The sequence below is a fragment of the Emydura macquarii genome, unplaced genomic scaffold (genome assembly GCF_026122565.2).
Source record: "Emydura macquarii macquarii isolate MOO-44397 ecotype Brisbane River unplaced genomic scaffold, CSIRO-AGI_Emac_v2 contig_1253, whole genome shotgun sequence".
Taxonomy (NCBI): Eukaryota; Metazoa; Chordata; order Testudines; family Chelidae; genus Emydura; species Emydura macquarii.
Window position 1 is genome coordinate 57,498,531 of NW_027131390.1, and position 13,199 is coordinate 57,511,729.

At 41.3% G+C, this 13,199-nt stretch overlaps 1 protein-coding gene across 1 annotated transcript in view; it reads right to left on the minus strand.

Moving 5' to 3' along the window:
- Positions 1-675: 675 nt before the first annotated feature.
- Positions 676-13,199, minus strand: part of LOC137154103 (aldehyde oxidase 2-like) — a 72,596-nt gene continuing 60,072 nt past the window's right edge. The window contains exons 30-35 of the mRNA XM_067549830.1: positions 12,870-12,922; positions 12,125-12,239; positions 10,930-10,995; positions 6,871-7,059; positions 5,250-5,417; positions 676-1,543 (exon numbers count right to left, since the gene is read on the minus strand). Coding sequence (XP_067405931.1) covers positions 1,490-1,543; positions 5,250-5,417; positions 6,871-7,059; positions 10,930-10,995; positions 12,125-12,239; positions 12,870-12,922 — 645 coding nt within the window. The 3' untranslated portion in view covers positions 676-1,489. The remainder of the gene's footprint in view (positions 1,544-5,249; positions 5,418-6,870; positions 7,060-10,929; positions 10,996-12,124; positions 12,240-12,869; positions 12,923-13,199) is intronic.

Consider the following 13,199-nt stretch of genomic DNA (forward strand, 5'->3'; position numbering starts at 1 on the left):
ACTTCATTACATGTTACTTCCTTTACTCCTATTACATTCAAACCCATATCTTTTTTTGTGCTTTGACTGCTTTGGTGATTAAATCTAAAATTAGCTCATTTGTCCAAAATTTACTGTAAAATGAAGAGTCCAAACATGTCATAGTTTACAAACATCTTAACCTAAAATAACTAACATAAAACTAAATACCTATTAGCTAATTCCTGCCATCACATCCTTATTGGGTTTGTGAACTTGAAGATCACTATGAATATTGCTCTGGTGTGCTTTTCTTACCAGGTGCTAGCGATTTATCAAGAGAAATGGACAGGTCTATTTTACAAATAGGTGGTGGAAGAATGTTCTACATTTATTGCAATATAAATATATTTGTAAAGAAATAAAGTATAATATTTTCCCTCTAAAACCTTTGAATTAAATATGATTGGACTGTAACAAGGTACATTCTCTTCTCAGCTACACTGGTGTAAATCTGGATCATCTCCATTAAAACCAATGGAGTTACTCCAGATCTATACATGTGTAACTGACAGCAGAATGTAATCCAATGTAAATAAAGTGTATTGTACCTATACAATTATTTCTTATGCTAATTTATATAGTAATATTTTTTGTTCTTGCAGTGACTTTTCCAGCTTTGAACTCTCAAAAGCGATTATTAATCATTTAGCTGTTGCTGCCAACTGTGCCAGCCTGTGCCACTCACCTGTCTGCTTCTCCCTCAGATACCTCCATACTTTTTCCCAGGCCTTCACCTGTGTATGGGAAAAACTCCCCCCCAAAATTCATAAGGCTGTCACCTCATCTGCTTTAAAATCCTTCCTTAAACCTACCTCGGTCATGATGTCTACAAATCCTACCTTCTGGCACTGCTTAGGTAAGTGGTGAGCTGACACCTTTCCTTTTATGATAAACTCCATTTGTTTTATGTGACTTTTCCCTCTCAACTCCACTTCTCTAAATCCATGTATCTGTATTATCCACCTGTTGAGTCCTGTCTGAGATGAGACCTAAACTCTGAAGCTCTCTGGGGCAAGAAATATCTTTGTTATTTTTTTGGTAAATGCCTAGCATAATAGGATTGGGATTCCTAGATGCTACAGTAATAGACACAATTAATAATAATGACAACAATGGGTGTAAGTGGGTCATAAAATGGATGCAGCAAGTGACAAAAAAGGAATAGCTTGTGATTTTGGGGTAAATTCTGCTCTCTTTTACTCCCCTATGTAATTACCTTGAAGGCCAATGTGTCACTCCAGATTTACAATGATGTAATAGAGAGCAGAATTTGGTCCACAGTTTCTCAAAAATTAAAGATTTCCTTTTTGTCAGTGCAGTGGAGCTGAAGTTAATAATATTTTGGTCCACAAATGTCTATGTGAGAGTAGATTTTAAATCAGATATTTTATTAGTAGATTTGGAATGCTTTAAACCAACAGTGACAGAAACAGTCACATAATTATTTCATACTCCGGAAAACACAGTATTAGGCTATGTTGATGGCCCAAGGTTTATAGGTTTGAGGCTTATCTTTGGGTATCTAAAAGAAAAAAAAAAGACAAAAATAATAGTTTTGTTAGGTTTGACATTATTAAACAAGAGAGAATTCACTGTAATTCAAAATCTGTGGTCCGAAAATGTTTTCTTTTTAGCTATGTAAATGCCACTGCCCACGCTCATCTGTACTTTCACATCTTGTTTACAATGGATTGTAAAATCAGCCATCCCCTTAAGTAGCTTGACACCTTTGATTTATAACCATATAGTTAATCAAAATCAAGCCCCAGTAACACAGACAGGCTCATGGATGAGCTCATAGGACAAAGAGCCCAAGTTAGATAGAAAAATTGGCAGCAGAATTTCCACTACAGCATGTGATTGGGGAGATTGGTTATCTGTGGGACTGTGGCTATGTTAAACCACAGGGGTCATGACAACTACAGGGAAATCCCACAGATCTAAGGGCCTTTTTAGCTGGATGGGGCAGGTATCAATGCAGAGTTTTTGACCTTCCATGGTTTAGTCTGAGGACTGCAGGGCTGCCTTGGGAACTGTTCTGCCTTGCTTTTCCTTTTTATACCTGGCCCCAATCTCCCCTGTGGAAAGCCTGAAGGTGTGGAGTTGGAGCTAATGTTGACCAGCAATAACTTACCGGGAGAAAGCCCTGCTGGGGCCCAGCATGACAGGGCCACAAAAATCAGCTCTCCCCCATCAGCACTGTTTTACCCCCAAACTCCCATGCTTTCCCCTCAACCCACACTAGATGAACCAAGCAAAATTTTCATGGAGGGGCTTAGATGGGAATGGAAGGAGAGAAAATATCTTGTGTTGCCTTAAGCCCCCTGCCTCTGATTTCCAAAGGAGTGGGATTCCACTGCTTCATCCTCCATCGGAAGGAAATCTCAGAGGAGACAATATGGCCCACAGACTTGGTGTCACTGACCAAAACAAGGTGAATTGCCTGTGGTAAATGGATTGCTCTAGAATGCTAGACATGACAAACTCCTGCACAACCAGCAAGGAAGAAGGTCTTGTTTGTAAGCCTTCAATTACCCATTCTTTTCCTTTGTGACTCAACTCTTCTCCATTTCAGTAGCAGTGCTGGTGCCATTTTAGTTTTTGCAGATTTTTTCTGAAAGTCAGTTTGAGGTTGCAGGAAGCAGGGGTGGCCATTATCAAATGGGAATTAAATTAGTCAGGCTAATACCATCTCCTGGGCAGACTGTCAGCCTTTAAGGACACTACTAAACACCCTATTAACAGCAGGGAACTGAGACTTCCATAAAGAGGCTGAGGAAGCACTGGAGATGTGCATCAGGAGGGAAGGTGAGAAGCTCTGCTAGAGAAGAACCAAGGACCCCTCTTGGTCTTTGGTTCCACTGCCATGAAGTTTATGAGATCAGGATATATATAGAGAGGATTACACTCACGTTTTTGGAGGGAACATATATGCAAGTAAAAAAAATTAACAAAAATTTGCCTGTAAAAATGGCCTTTAGTGAAAACTTTTTAATGAAACCACATTTTATTTTCCAAGTCAATGGATTTCTTTCACACTGCCTAGTTATCACTGTGTGCAGTGACTGTATCTAAAAAACCCTCCACGACTGCACACCCTAGCTGTCACCTACCACCCCATGCTGGAACCCGTATGAGATACCATCAAACAATTACAATTCATATTCGATGGGGACAACATCCTGAAATAAATCTTTCCCAAACCCCCTCTTCTGGCCTTCAAACAAAGATAACACCCTGTCATCTTGCACCTAGGAAGTAAACAGGCAACGCATTTACTTTAATGAAAACTGCATCACAACTAGACTTGATGGAAGATGCTGCACAAAGCTTTAAGTGAGATAAACTTCATTAGACTAAGCTTAACTATTAGTTTAGCCTCCTGTCTCTAGGTAGCATGTTATGATATGTTATTATTTTGTTTTATATGTAACCTTTTGTTTCCATTATCCTTACTACTATCTCTTCAATCTTTGATAATAAACTTATCCTTGTTTTTCACTATAAATACATCTGCTGTATATTAAGCTAAGTGCAGACCCTGAACTGAGTCATCCAAGCTGATGTGTACACTGTTTCCTTGTGGACGGCAGCTTGGGTATTTCTGCAAGTGTTAAGTGGAGAAGGGGCTAGACACTACAAGGAAACACTTCAAAGGGGCTTAGGATTTGGGGTACATCTATTGTTAACCTGCAAAGCAAAGCAAGGGCCATCAGAGCTCAGAAGAGAGTGTTTGGGTAACTAACAGGCTGGTGGTGTCAGGTAGCTGATATCCAGCTATGCACAAGCAAGTCTCACTCATGCTGAAGGCAGGGGGGTAACAAGGTGACTAATAGTCCTGGGCTACCTGAGAACTGTCACAGCCTCTAGGCATCATTGTAGTATAAGTAATAGTAATAAATTAAGTAATTCATAGATTCCATGGCCCAAAGAGACCATTGTGATCATCTAATCTGACCTCCCATATAACACAGGCCATACAACCGCCTCAAAATAATTCCTAGAACATCTTTTGGAAAAACATTCAAACTTGATTTAAAAATACTCAGTGATAGAGAATCCACCACGATCCTTGGTAAAAATTGTTCCAATGGTTAATTGCTCGGACTGTTAATAATGTATGCCTTATTTCCAGTCTGAACTTATCTAGCTTCGTCTTCAAGCCATTGGATCATGTTATACTTTTCCATGCTAGACTGAAGAGCCAAGTATCAAATATTTGTTCCTCATGTACTGATAGGCTGCAATCAAGTCACCCCTTAATCTTCTCTTTGTCAAGCTAAATAGATTGAGCTCTTTGAGTGCATTCCTGTAAGGCGTGTTTTCTAATCCTTTAATCATTTTTGTGGTTCTTCTCTGAATCCTCTCCAATTTATCAACTTCCTTCTTGTTTCTTCAGATGCAGTGGATGCGAATTGAGACAAAGGAAGCAGGAGTTGGACTATATGTGAAAGAAACTTTGGAGAACAAATTGTAGGCACCAGAACTGAACAAAGCTGTATAACATGATGTGAAGGCCAAAGACCTAGGCTTTGGTGAATGAAAGTAGGGAATGAATTCTAAAGTTGAGAACCCCCACCAAAAAGCCCTGCTTCTAGTCTCTCACACAACCCAGGATGTGATAACCACCTGCGATAACAACTGCCAGAGGATCACACAGAGAATGAGATGGTTTGAGAGAATCGGGCCCCAACCTATTTAGGGCTTTACAGATTAAAGCCAACATCTTAAATTCCATCCACATATTATTTGGAAGCTACTGTAGATCACTGTAAATGTAGATACTTATATGGGGACAAATTAATTACTGGTGTAACATTACAGAAGTAAATGAAATGACATGAGGACAAAGCCAGCCCATCATTTGTAAAATACTTTTGGGTTCTTCTGGAGGGAAGGTGCTATATAAATTTAAGTCATTATCAGTGAAGAAATTTAATAGACTGGTAGGTTCAAAGCCTGATTCAGCCTGTTTTATGACTGCTCATCTCTAGCTGTCAGTATATGCTGCACTGGGCAAAAAAAAAAAAAAAAAAAGAGAACAAAGTATTATTGATTAAGTAAAATGCAAGGCTCCAGTGAGTCTAATACAGTATGTAACGAAGATGCAGCTCAATGTTTAGTTTGTGTGAACACAGAATAATTCAGAATCATCAAGACATGAAGTAAGGAAGAGGAGGAGGCTAACCTGTAATGTTTCAAAAGAATTAATAAAAAAACCCCATTACCATCTCAGTAAAGTTATCAGCACAGGCCATTCGAATCCGTTCCACAGTCAGTGGGCTGTTCAGTGTGAAAGTTTTGGTTAGTCTTCTTTCCTTCCTCACAGCAGCCACTGCATCCCTTATAGCGAAGAACACAGAACATCCCAGAAACAGCCCTGCCTCGCCTATTCCCTGAGAGAGAACAAAGGCAGTCACATAGATTTGCTTAGAAACTGATTGACAACAGCGATGGGCAACATGTTGGCACAAATTGAGATAGCTCCATTGAAACTACATCAATTTATACCAGTTGAGGATCTGGCCAACTGACTTCAATGGAGGTAGGCTGATTTATACCTGGTGAAGATCTGGCCCACACTTAAGTTTTACACCAACACAGCTGGACACAATCCATTTCTTCAGGGCTCTGAGCACTCCAGACTACTGAAGAGTTGAGGATTAGGGTTTGGCTCATAATGTTTTGGGTTTTTTTAAATTCACAGCACATCTCCACTATAAGCAAAGGTTCACTCTGATCGGAATTGCATTTGGTTTTTTTTTTAATTCACAGCCCATCTCCACTTTAAGCAAAGGTTTGCTCTGACCGGGATTGCATCATTTGCACTGCAAAGCAATGAAACAATTCAGGCCTTTCAGTACCAATACACCTTACAAATGGATTTCGTTGTATTTGATCAAACAGAACTAGGCACCCTTCCTTTTTTTATTCCAGTTCCTGAATGGATAAAGTGGCATTGTTTAATCTCTACAAAGAACTGTGATGGTTTCTGCCTCTAGCATCATCTCCACTAGAAAAAATCTACTTGCTCTAAGCTATTAAAGACATTCATCCCTAGTAGGCATCCAAAGTGAACTTTCTCCTGGAAATTCCCATGTCTCAGATGCAGTTCCTCCAGATACTAGGCTGGGGCACTGGACGTCTGCCTCTTCTACTAGCACAAGGCCTACCCCTGATTACAGTCCCACTTAAACTCTATTCTGAGGATTTAATTGTTTCATAAGCCTTGGGCTGGCTCTGCACAGGGATGAATTCACCCTTACAGCACATGATGAGAAGGATACAAAGGAGATTCCTTGTGGATAAGGCAATGGGAGAATTGGATTCAGTTCTCACCTCTGCCACAGATTTCCTGTGAGACAGTGGGCAAGCCTCTTAATCTCTCTTTGCCTCACTTCCCCATTTGCAAAATGGGGGTAATAATTCTTCCTTTTTCATACCCTGTGTTTATTGTAAACTCTTCAAGGCAGGCTCTGTCTCTTACTATGTGTATGTACAGAATTTGGCATGCTCGGGTCTCAATCTCAGATGGGCTTTTCTGAGTGCTACTGTTATACAAGTACATAAGAAGAAGAAAGACAAAACATCAAAATAAATCAATGATGAAAATTACCCTTTTTCTCACAGCAGGTGAACTTATAAAGGTTCTTCTGGTTCTACAGGCATTACTGGTGTCCGTGGTGTTCCCCATTTTAAGTATAGGGAACGTCTCTGAAACCTGTAATATCGCTACAGCTGGAAAGCACTTTTTAAATACACACACCATAGTAAGTGCACTTTGGTAGCTGTAGCTGAGTAACGTTCAGAACCTGCTATGACTTTATACAGCACAGTTGGCTTGTTTACCTTGGAGGAGTAGATGGCAATTGAGTTTCGGGAGTTCGGCAGCAAGTAAACCCTGAAATGTTCAGGTATGTCACAGACAGCAGGGATTTTATATGTATCTGGACCCAAAGTGTACTGCTCTCCTTCTGGGGAGAACTTTATTTCTTCCATTGTATAAAGTCCAACCCCCTGAATAAAAGCACCTTCAATCTGAGGGAAAAAATGTACACAATTTCTGTTTTTATTCATTTAAAAAGATAAAAATGTGACCATAACTAAAACTTTTAGATCTACAACATTAACTGGCTTCTTTCCTTCTGCGGCACCTAGGCCAAAGACAAATGCTAAACTAAGTAGGACCATATGGGACCAAGTTGTACTCACAGAAATATTCCCACTGGGGCAAACTCTGCTCTTCCTTACCCCAGTATAAATTCAGAATAAATCCACTGATGTCAGTAGAGTTATTTCAGATTCACAGTGGTGTAACTGAGAGCAGAATCTGGCTTACTGATTTCAATGCCTCTACTTATAGGGCCAAGAATTTGCCCAAGAACTGTAAGATAAATAAATTATTCAACCTAACACATTGAAAAAGAAATTGTGGATTTCTTCTTAGAGAAGTTGTCAGACACTCTTATTTAATAGTGTTACCTTTTTTAATCTGAGCGGCTAACCAAAAATTTGGGGTCTTGTAAATTGTTCCATTTAGGAGGAGAAATGGGTGATCATCAGGTATTTCTTTGATGCAGTTTTGTGTGTTCACAAAGAACATACAAAGTCCTGTTTCCTTGAACACAGTAGGAAATGAACAGCAGGCTGTTCCAAGCCTGCTTTTCTAGCCAGTACTGTGTCCCCAAACAGCTTTTTCTCTTAGCTTTCTTTCAAGGTCACATTACCAGCCTTCTGTTTACTGTCTGCTTGGCTTTCTCTGGCTGGCTACTTCACTTGTGCTCTCTTTCTCTCTCTTACATACAGACCAAAACAGTTTCATCAATCAAAGCCCTAGCCCCTGCTTTTGAAACCCCTTGGGCCACCTGATTCAGCATCTACTCAGCTTTTCCATGTATCTGTGTTCTGGGTGCTAATGCTATTGTTTCAAACACTGGGTTACAACGGCTTCTTTACATTTATCCTGAAGATAAGGAGGCAGCCACATCCCAACCATATCAACAAGGTTTCACCTAACCCACAACAAAAGGTTGAATGCAATCTGAAAATAGGCCAAATTAATACCTGTGGCAGGAAGGTGCAACTCCTATAGTAATGTCTGCGTCTCATTCAGTGGTGACAGAAAGTTTGTAACTTGCAAGGATTTCACTTTTGACACTGTATCTTTTAATTTCTGATTAAATAACTTCCTCATTTTTGTGTAGTTCCCCTTTCTGAAATGAAATGCTACCATGGTGGGCTGCTTTGATGTCCTCCCCACCACTGATGTTAAGTTTTATTATGTTATGGTTTCTATTACCAAGCGGTTCCGCTATATTCACCTCTTGGACCAGATCCTATGCTCCATTTAGGACTAAATCAAGAATTGCCTCTCCTCTTGTGCGTTCCAGGACTAGCTGCTCCAAGAAGCAGTCATTTAAGGTGTCATGAAACTTTATCTCTGCATCCAGTTCTGAGGTGATATGTATTCAGTCAATATGGGAATAGTTGAAATCCACTATTATTATTGAGTTTTTTATTTTTATAGCCTCTCTAATATCCCTGAGCATTTCACAGTCACTATCACCATCCTGGTCAGGTGTTTGGTAGTACATCGCTAGTGCTCTATTCTTTTTATTCAACCATGAAATTACTATCCATAGAGATTCTATGGTATAGTTTAGTGCATTTAAGATTTTTACTTCATCTGACTCTATGTTCACATATAGTGCCACTCCCCCACCGGTACTATCTTTCCTGTTCTATCTTTCACTATCACTGTTCTATCTTTCCGATATATTTTGTACCCTGGTATTACTGTGTCCCATTGATTATCCTCATTCCACCAACTTTTTGGGATGCCTATTAGATCAATATTCTCATTTAATATGAGACACTCAAGTTCACCCATCTTAGTATTTAGACTTCTAGCATTTGTGTATAAGCTGTCTGCTATTATGTGATTGTTATACCTGCCTGTCGGTTCTGGATACCAGGTAAGGAATAAAAACACGCCCACTCTGGGTAGGTACACTTATCTTTAATCACATCTTATGCTCCAAACAGCAGAGGGAGACCCTAGGGCTCTGCAAAGCGGCTGCAGGGGAATGCCAGACTCTCTCGGTGAGTTTATGGCAGAGTCTCTGGCATTGTTCGCATTTCAAGCTCTTATACAGCATAACATATTTACTCAGGGCATAGCGGGGACTGGCTTATTTACAGCAGGTGGCTTGGCTAACACTTTCACTTTCCTTGGCACAGAACACAATTAGATAACGAGGAGGAAAAACAGGTTATATAATTGTGCTCTGTTCAACCGGTCCTGACCAGACCTGCCGCGTCACAAACGCATCACAACATCTTCTGCAGCCTACACTACAGTGATGTAACTGAATGGGACTCTTTTTCATTTGACTGTTTCTCATCAGATCTTACCCATATTTTATTCTCTTCCATCCTCTCCTCCTTACTAGGATACACAGAATCTCCATTAATAAATCCTCCTTTAAGGAATGTCTCTGTCTGAACCATGTGCTCCTCCGCACCTGTTGTCTTTCCCCCAGCCCTTAGTTTAAAAACTGCTCTACGACCTTTTTAATTTTACATGCCAACACCACCTTGTCTTTCTATGAAAGATTCTGGGCATTGACAGTTCATTTGCCCTCTCAATTGTAGAGCAGATTGTCATGGAAATCATGTGGCAAGACCAAGTTAATATCCTGCTCCAAGCTAGCTGTTTTCACAGGCTCTGGTGAAGAAGGCCCTCAGTGTCACAGTACTTCTGTGTTTCTGTTGCACAAAAGGAAACAGAGGGCAGGAGGCAGAGTGCCAGGGGGTGGCACAGACTCGTAGGTGTCATGGAGCAGATCTCAGTGTAGGTTTTCTATGTCCCATCATGGTGAGAGGCTGTGCAGAAAACGTGGTCCCACTTTCCAAACACCTAGCACAGGACAGGAGATGCAGGAGTGGCCAATAAGCATGGCTTGGGGAGGAGACTTAGCCTTTCCTGGCTCCTGCCACTGCCCAACATGCAGCCTGGGCATTGGGTAGAAACTCATCATCACCAATGAATGGATCTGAGAAATCATCAACCAGCAGCTCATTTCCACCAGAATCAGAAGGAAACGTTGGACATATTTGGGGCATATACAGTACTCCAGATGCCAACACACAGACTCCCAAATGAACTGTCAAGTGCAAACCAACTGGTGTGAAGAAATGAGGGTTTCCAAGAGAAACTTTAAGAACCACCCTTAGCAGAGAGGGCAGAATAGTTGATCTCAATACCACAGAGCAAATGGAAGTATCAGCAAATGACAGAGAGGAATAGAAGAGACTGGGTTCCCCTTTGTGTGCCAATACTGGTCTGAGAAGAATGTTAAGGACCAACTGACCAACCAACCAACCACTGATAAAAGAAAAATTGGTTTTCTGATATGTATTACCATTACCAGAAAATTCACTGCCAAATCTTGGTCCCACTCAAGTCAATAGTGTATTGCCATTGACTTAAACGGGACCAGGATTTGGCCTTCGGTAATTATTTTTGCTTTCTGTGTGGGGTGATGAGAAGATGAAGAAGAGACACCAAGAGGGATTTGGGACCTAATCCTGTGAGGTGCTGAGTGCTTTCTGCAAGGCCTCAATTCCCAGTGAAGTCCACAGGACCTGTAGTCACTCACCACCTTCAGAAGATGTTTGGCATGTTACAGTAGTAGGCCACTTAACTTGTTTCATTAACAAATGCCAACACAAAGCAAATGCTACCTAATTCTGAGCCCAAACCACACCTATTAGAGTCAATGGATAGTTTCCCCTTGACTTCAGTGGACACAGGCTTGGCTCCCTTAATGGAAAGTATTTCAGTGCAAGGCAAAACTATCACTAACATCTATTGCAAAGTATACGTATGGAAATACTGGTACATACCTGTCCTATATCTACAGCTGGATTTATGCTGAAACAAGCATCTATGACAATGTCTGTTCTGATGTTCTGTTAAACAAATATAAGCTGTTGTGGGCACATATTTTACAAACAATAAAAATAGCAGTTTTTAAGGAATGCAAACCCCACCCACAAAATAATATTCCAGGTTGTCAGTAAAGTAGTGCAGATTTATTCTGAAGCACAGACGCAAGCTTCAAAGGCCCTGGCCTGACAAGGGATTAATTCATCTGAAGTGGTTTTGGTGAACACCCATGAGTGTATGGCAACTGAAATGCAACATTAGCACCCTGTGCTGAGGTAAGGCACAGGCTGGACATTAGCCCCAGAATGATCTTGTTGCTTGCTCTCTTGGTAGAAGTCCAAGGTTTGGATTGTGATGGTTAGCCACCACCTGTGTTGGGCTGTGAGTCTAAAAGTGCTGCAAGGGGCATTTTGCCTGAAGAAGGAATTCATGTCGAGTGGCCACTGTGCTATCCTTGAAGAAGGTGCCATGTCTCCTCCCACTGGTGTGCTGCTGGCTGGTGGGAGAAGGTTTCTGGACATGAGTAGGACAAGATGTGGGGGAGTCATAGCCCCACCCATGGTGCCAGACACTTCCAATGAGTAGTAAGAGGTGTGGTAGTTGTTGCTTCTGAATGTGCTTCTCTCAGGATCACTGGAAGCATTCTGCCGGTCTCCATACTCTATAAGAACAATGTCTTTGGGAGATGCTCTTTGTCTGGCGCCCCTCTGCATTGCCCCCTTTATGTGGCAATGCCTTCTACTGCTTCAATAAAGCCCTGTGAAACAGGGGATAATTGCTAATTAACTGGGCATATATTGTTGCACAGTTGGCCCCTGCTGGATAGGTTCAGTCTATCAGGTCTAATTTAAAGGCCACAAAATAAACTGATCTATTCTATTCTAATCATCTCCTGTTGTATTGGACTTTCTCATCCTTAATCTCACTGGTTAGCACCAGATCTTTCAAAGAGGTTAACAAACGAGATTGAGAATGACAGAGCTATTTAGAGTTATCTTGGCACTTCCTTGAGAACATGTAGTTAATGCCATTTCTCCCTTCTCAGCAAAAAAAGCAAGAGGAAAAATAACTACACCAGTGTAGCATTGGAGGGAAATATATAGGAATCTAACCAATGTATACTAAGGGCATAAATTAACATTCACCATTTACCTTGTGATCTCCTGTCAAACAGTCAATCTCCACTTCAGAACAAGCAACTCCAAAAACAAAATATGGGAAAGCATTTCCTTCCCCTGTGTCCCAGTTCATATTTGTCACATAGCCTCTGGTGGGAGTAAGAGCATCCTTCAGACTGAGTGAGCACTGGCATTTGATCTCTAACACTTCCCCTTCCCCCACCACTGCCCTCTCAATTGTAGAGCAGATTGTCATGGAAATCATGTGGCAAGACCAAGTTAATATCCTGCTCCAAGCCAGCTGTTTTCACAGGCTCTGGTGAAGAAGGCCCTCAGTGTCACAGCACTGCTGTGTTTCTGCTGCACACAAGGAAACAGAGGGCAGGAGGCAGAGTGCCAGGGGGTGGCACAGTCTCGTAGGTGCCATGGAGCAGATCTCAATGTAGGTTTTCTATGTCCCATCATGGTGAGAGGCTGTGCAGAAAACATGGTCCCACCTTCCAAACACCTAGCACAGGACAGGAGATGCAGCAGTGGCCAATGAGCACAGCTTGGGGAGGAGACTTAGCCTTTCCTGGCCCCTGCCATTGCCCAACATGCAGCCTGTTTACTTGGGCTGAGTGCAGGATTTGGCCTTCAACAGAGAAGGAAAGGGGAAGAATGAAAGGATTGGAGAAGGCAAGAGGGGAGACTCTTATCCTCATTTGGACACACCATCAAGGTCCACATCTATGATCCTTGATGCCAGTAATTTAAAAAAGACTAACAGCATTCCTTACCTGAAGTAGCCAGTAGCTGAAAGACTCACACTTTGCTCATGAGCTTCAGTAATCTGCAATAGGTACATTTAGTGTGAAAGGTAAATATAAATCCAGGTAAAGAAATACAAATATTTTTACATTAACAAAAAGTAACAGTGGGGAGCATTAGGGTGCAGAATAGGACAGCAGAGAGACCCAAATGATAGAGAACAGACATTACTGCATTAAGCATGATTTAAACTGCTTTCACTGCATCTGTATCAGCAGGATGTGCTAGTGTAACATTTTAAATAAGTTTATATCTAACACAGAGCAGGTCTAGTGACTTGCCAATGGGGACACAGGGAG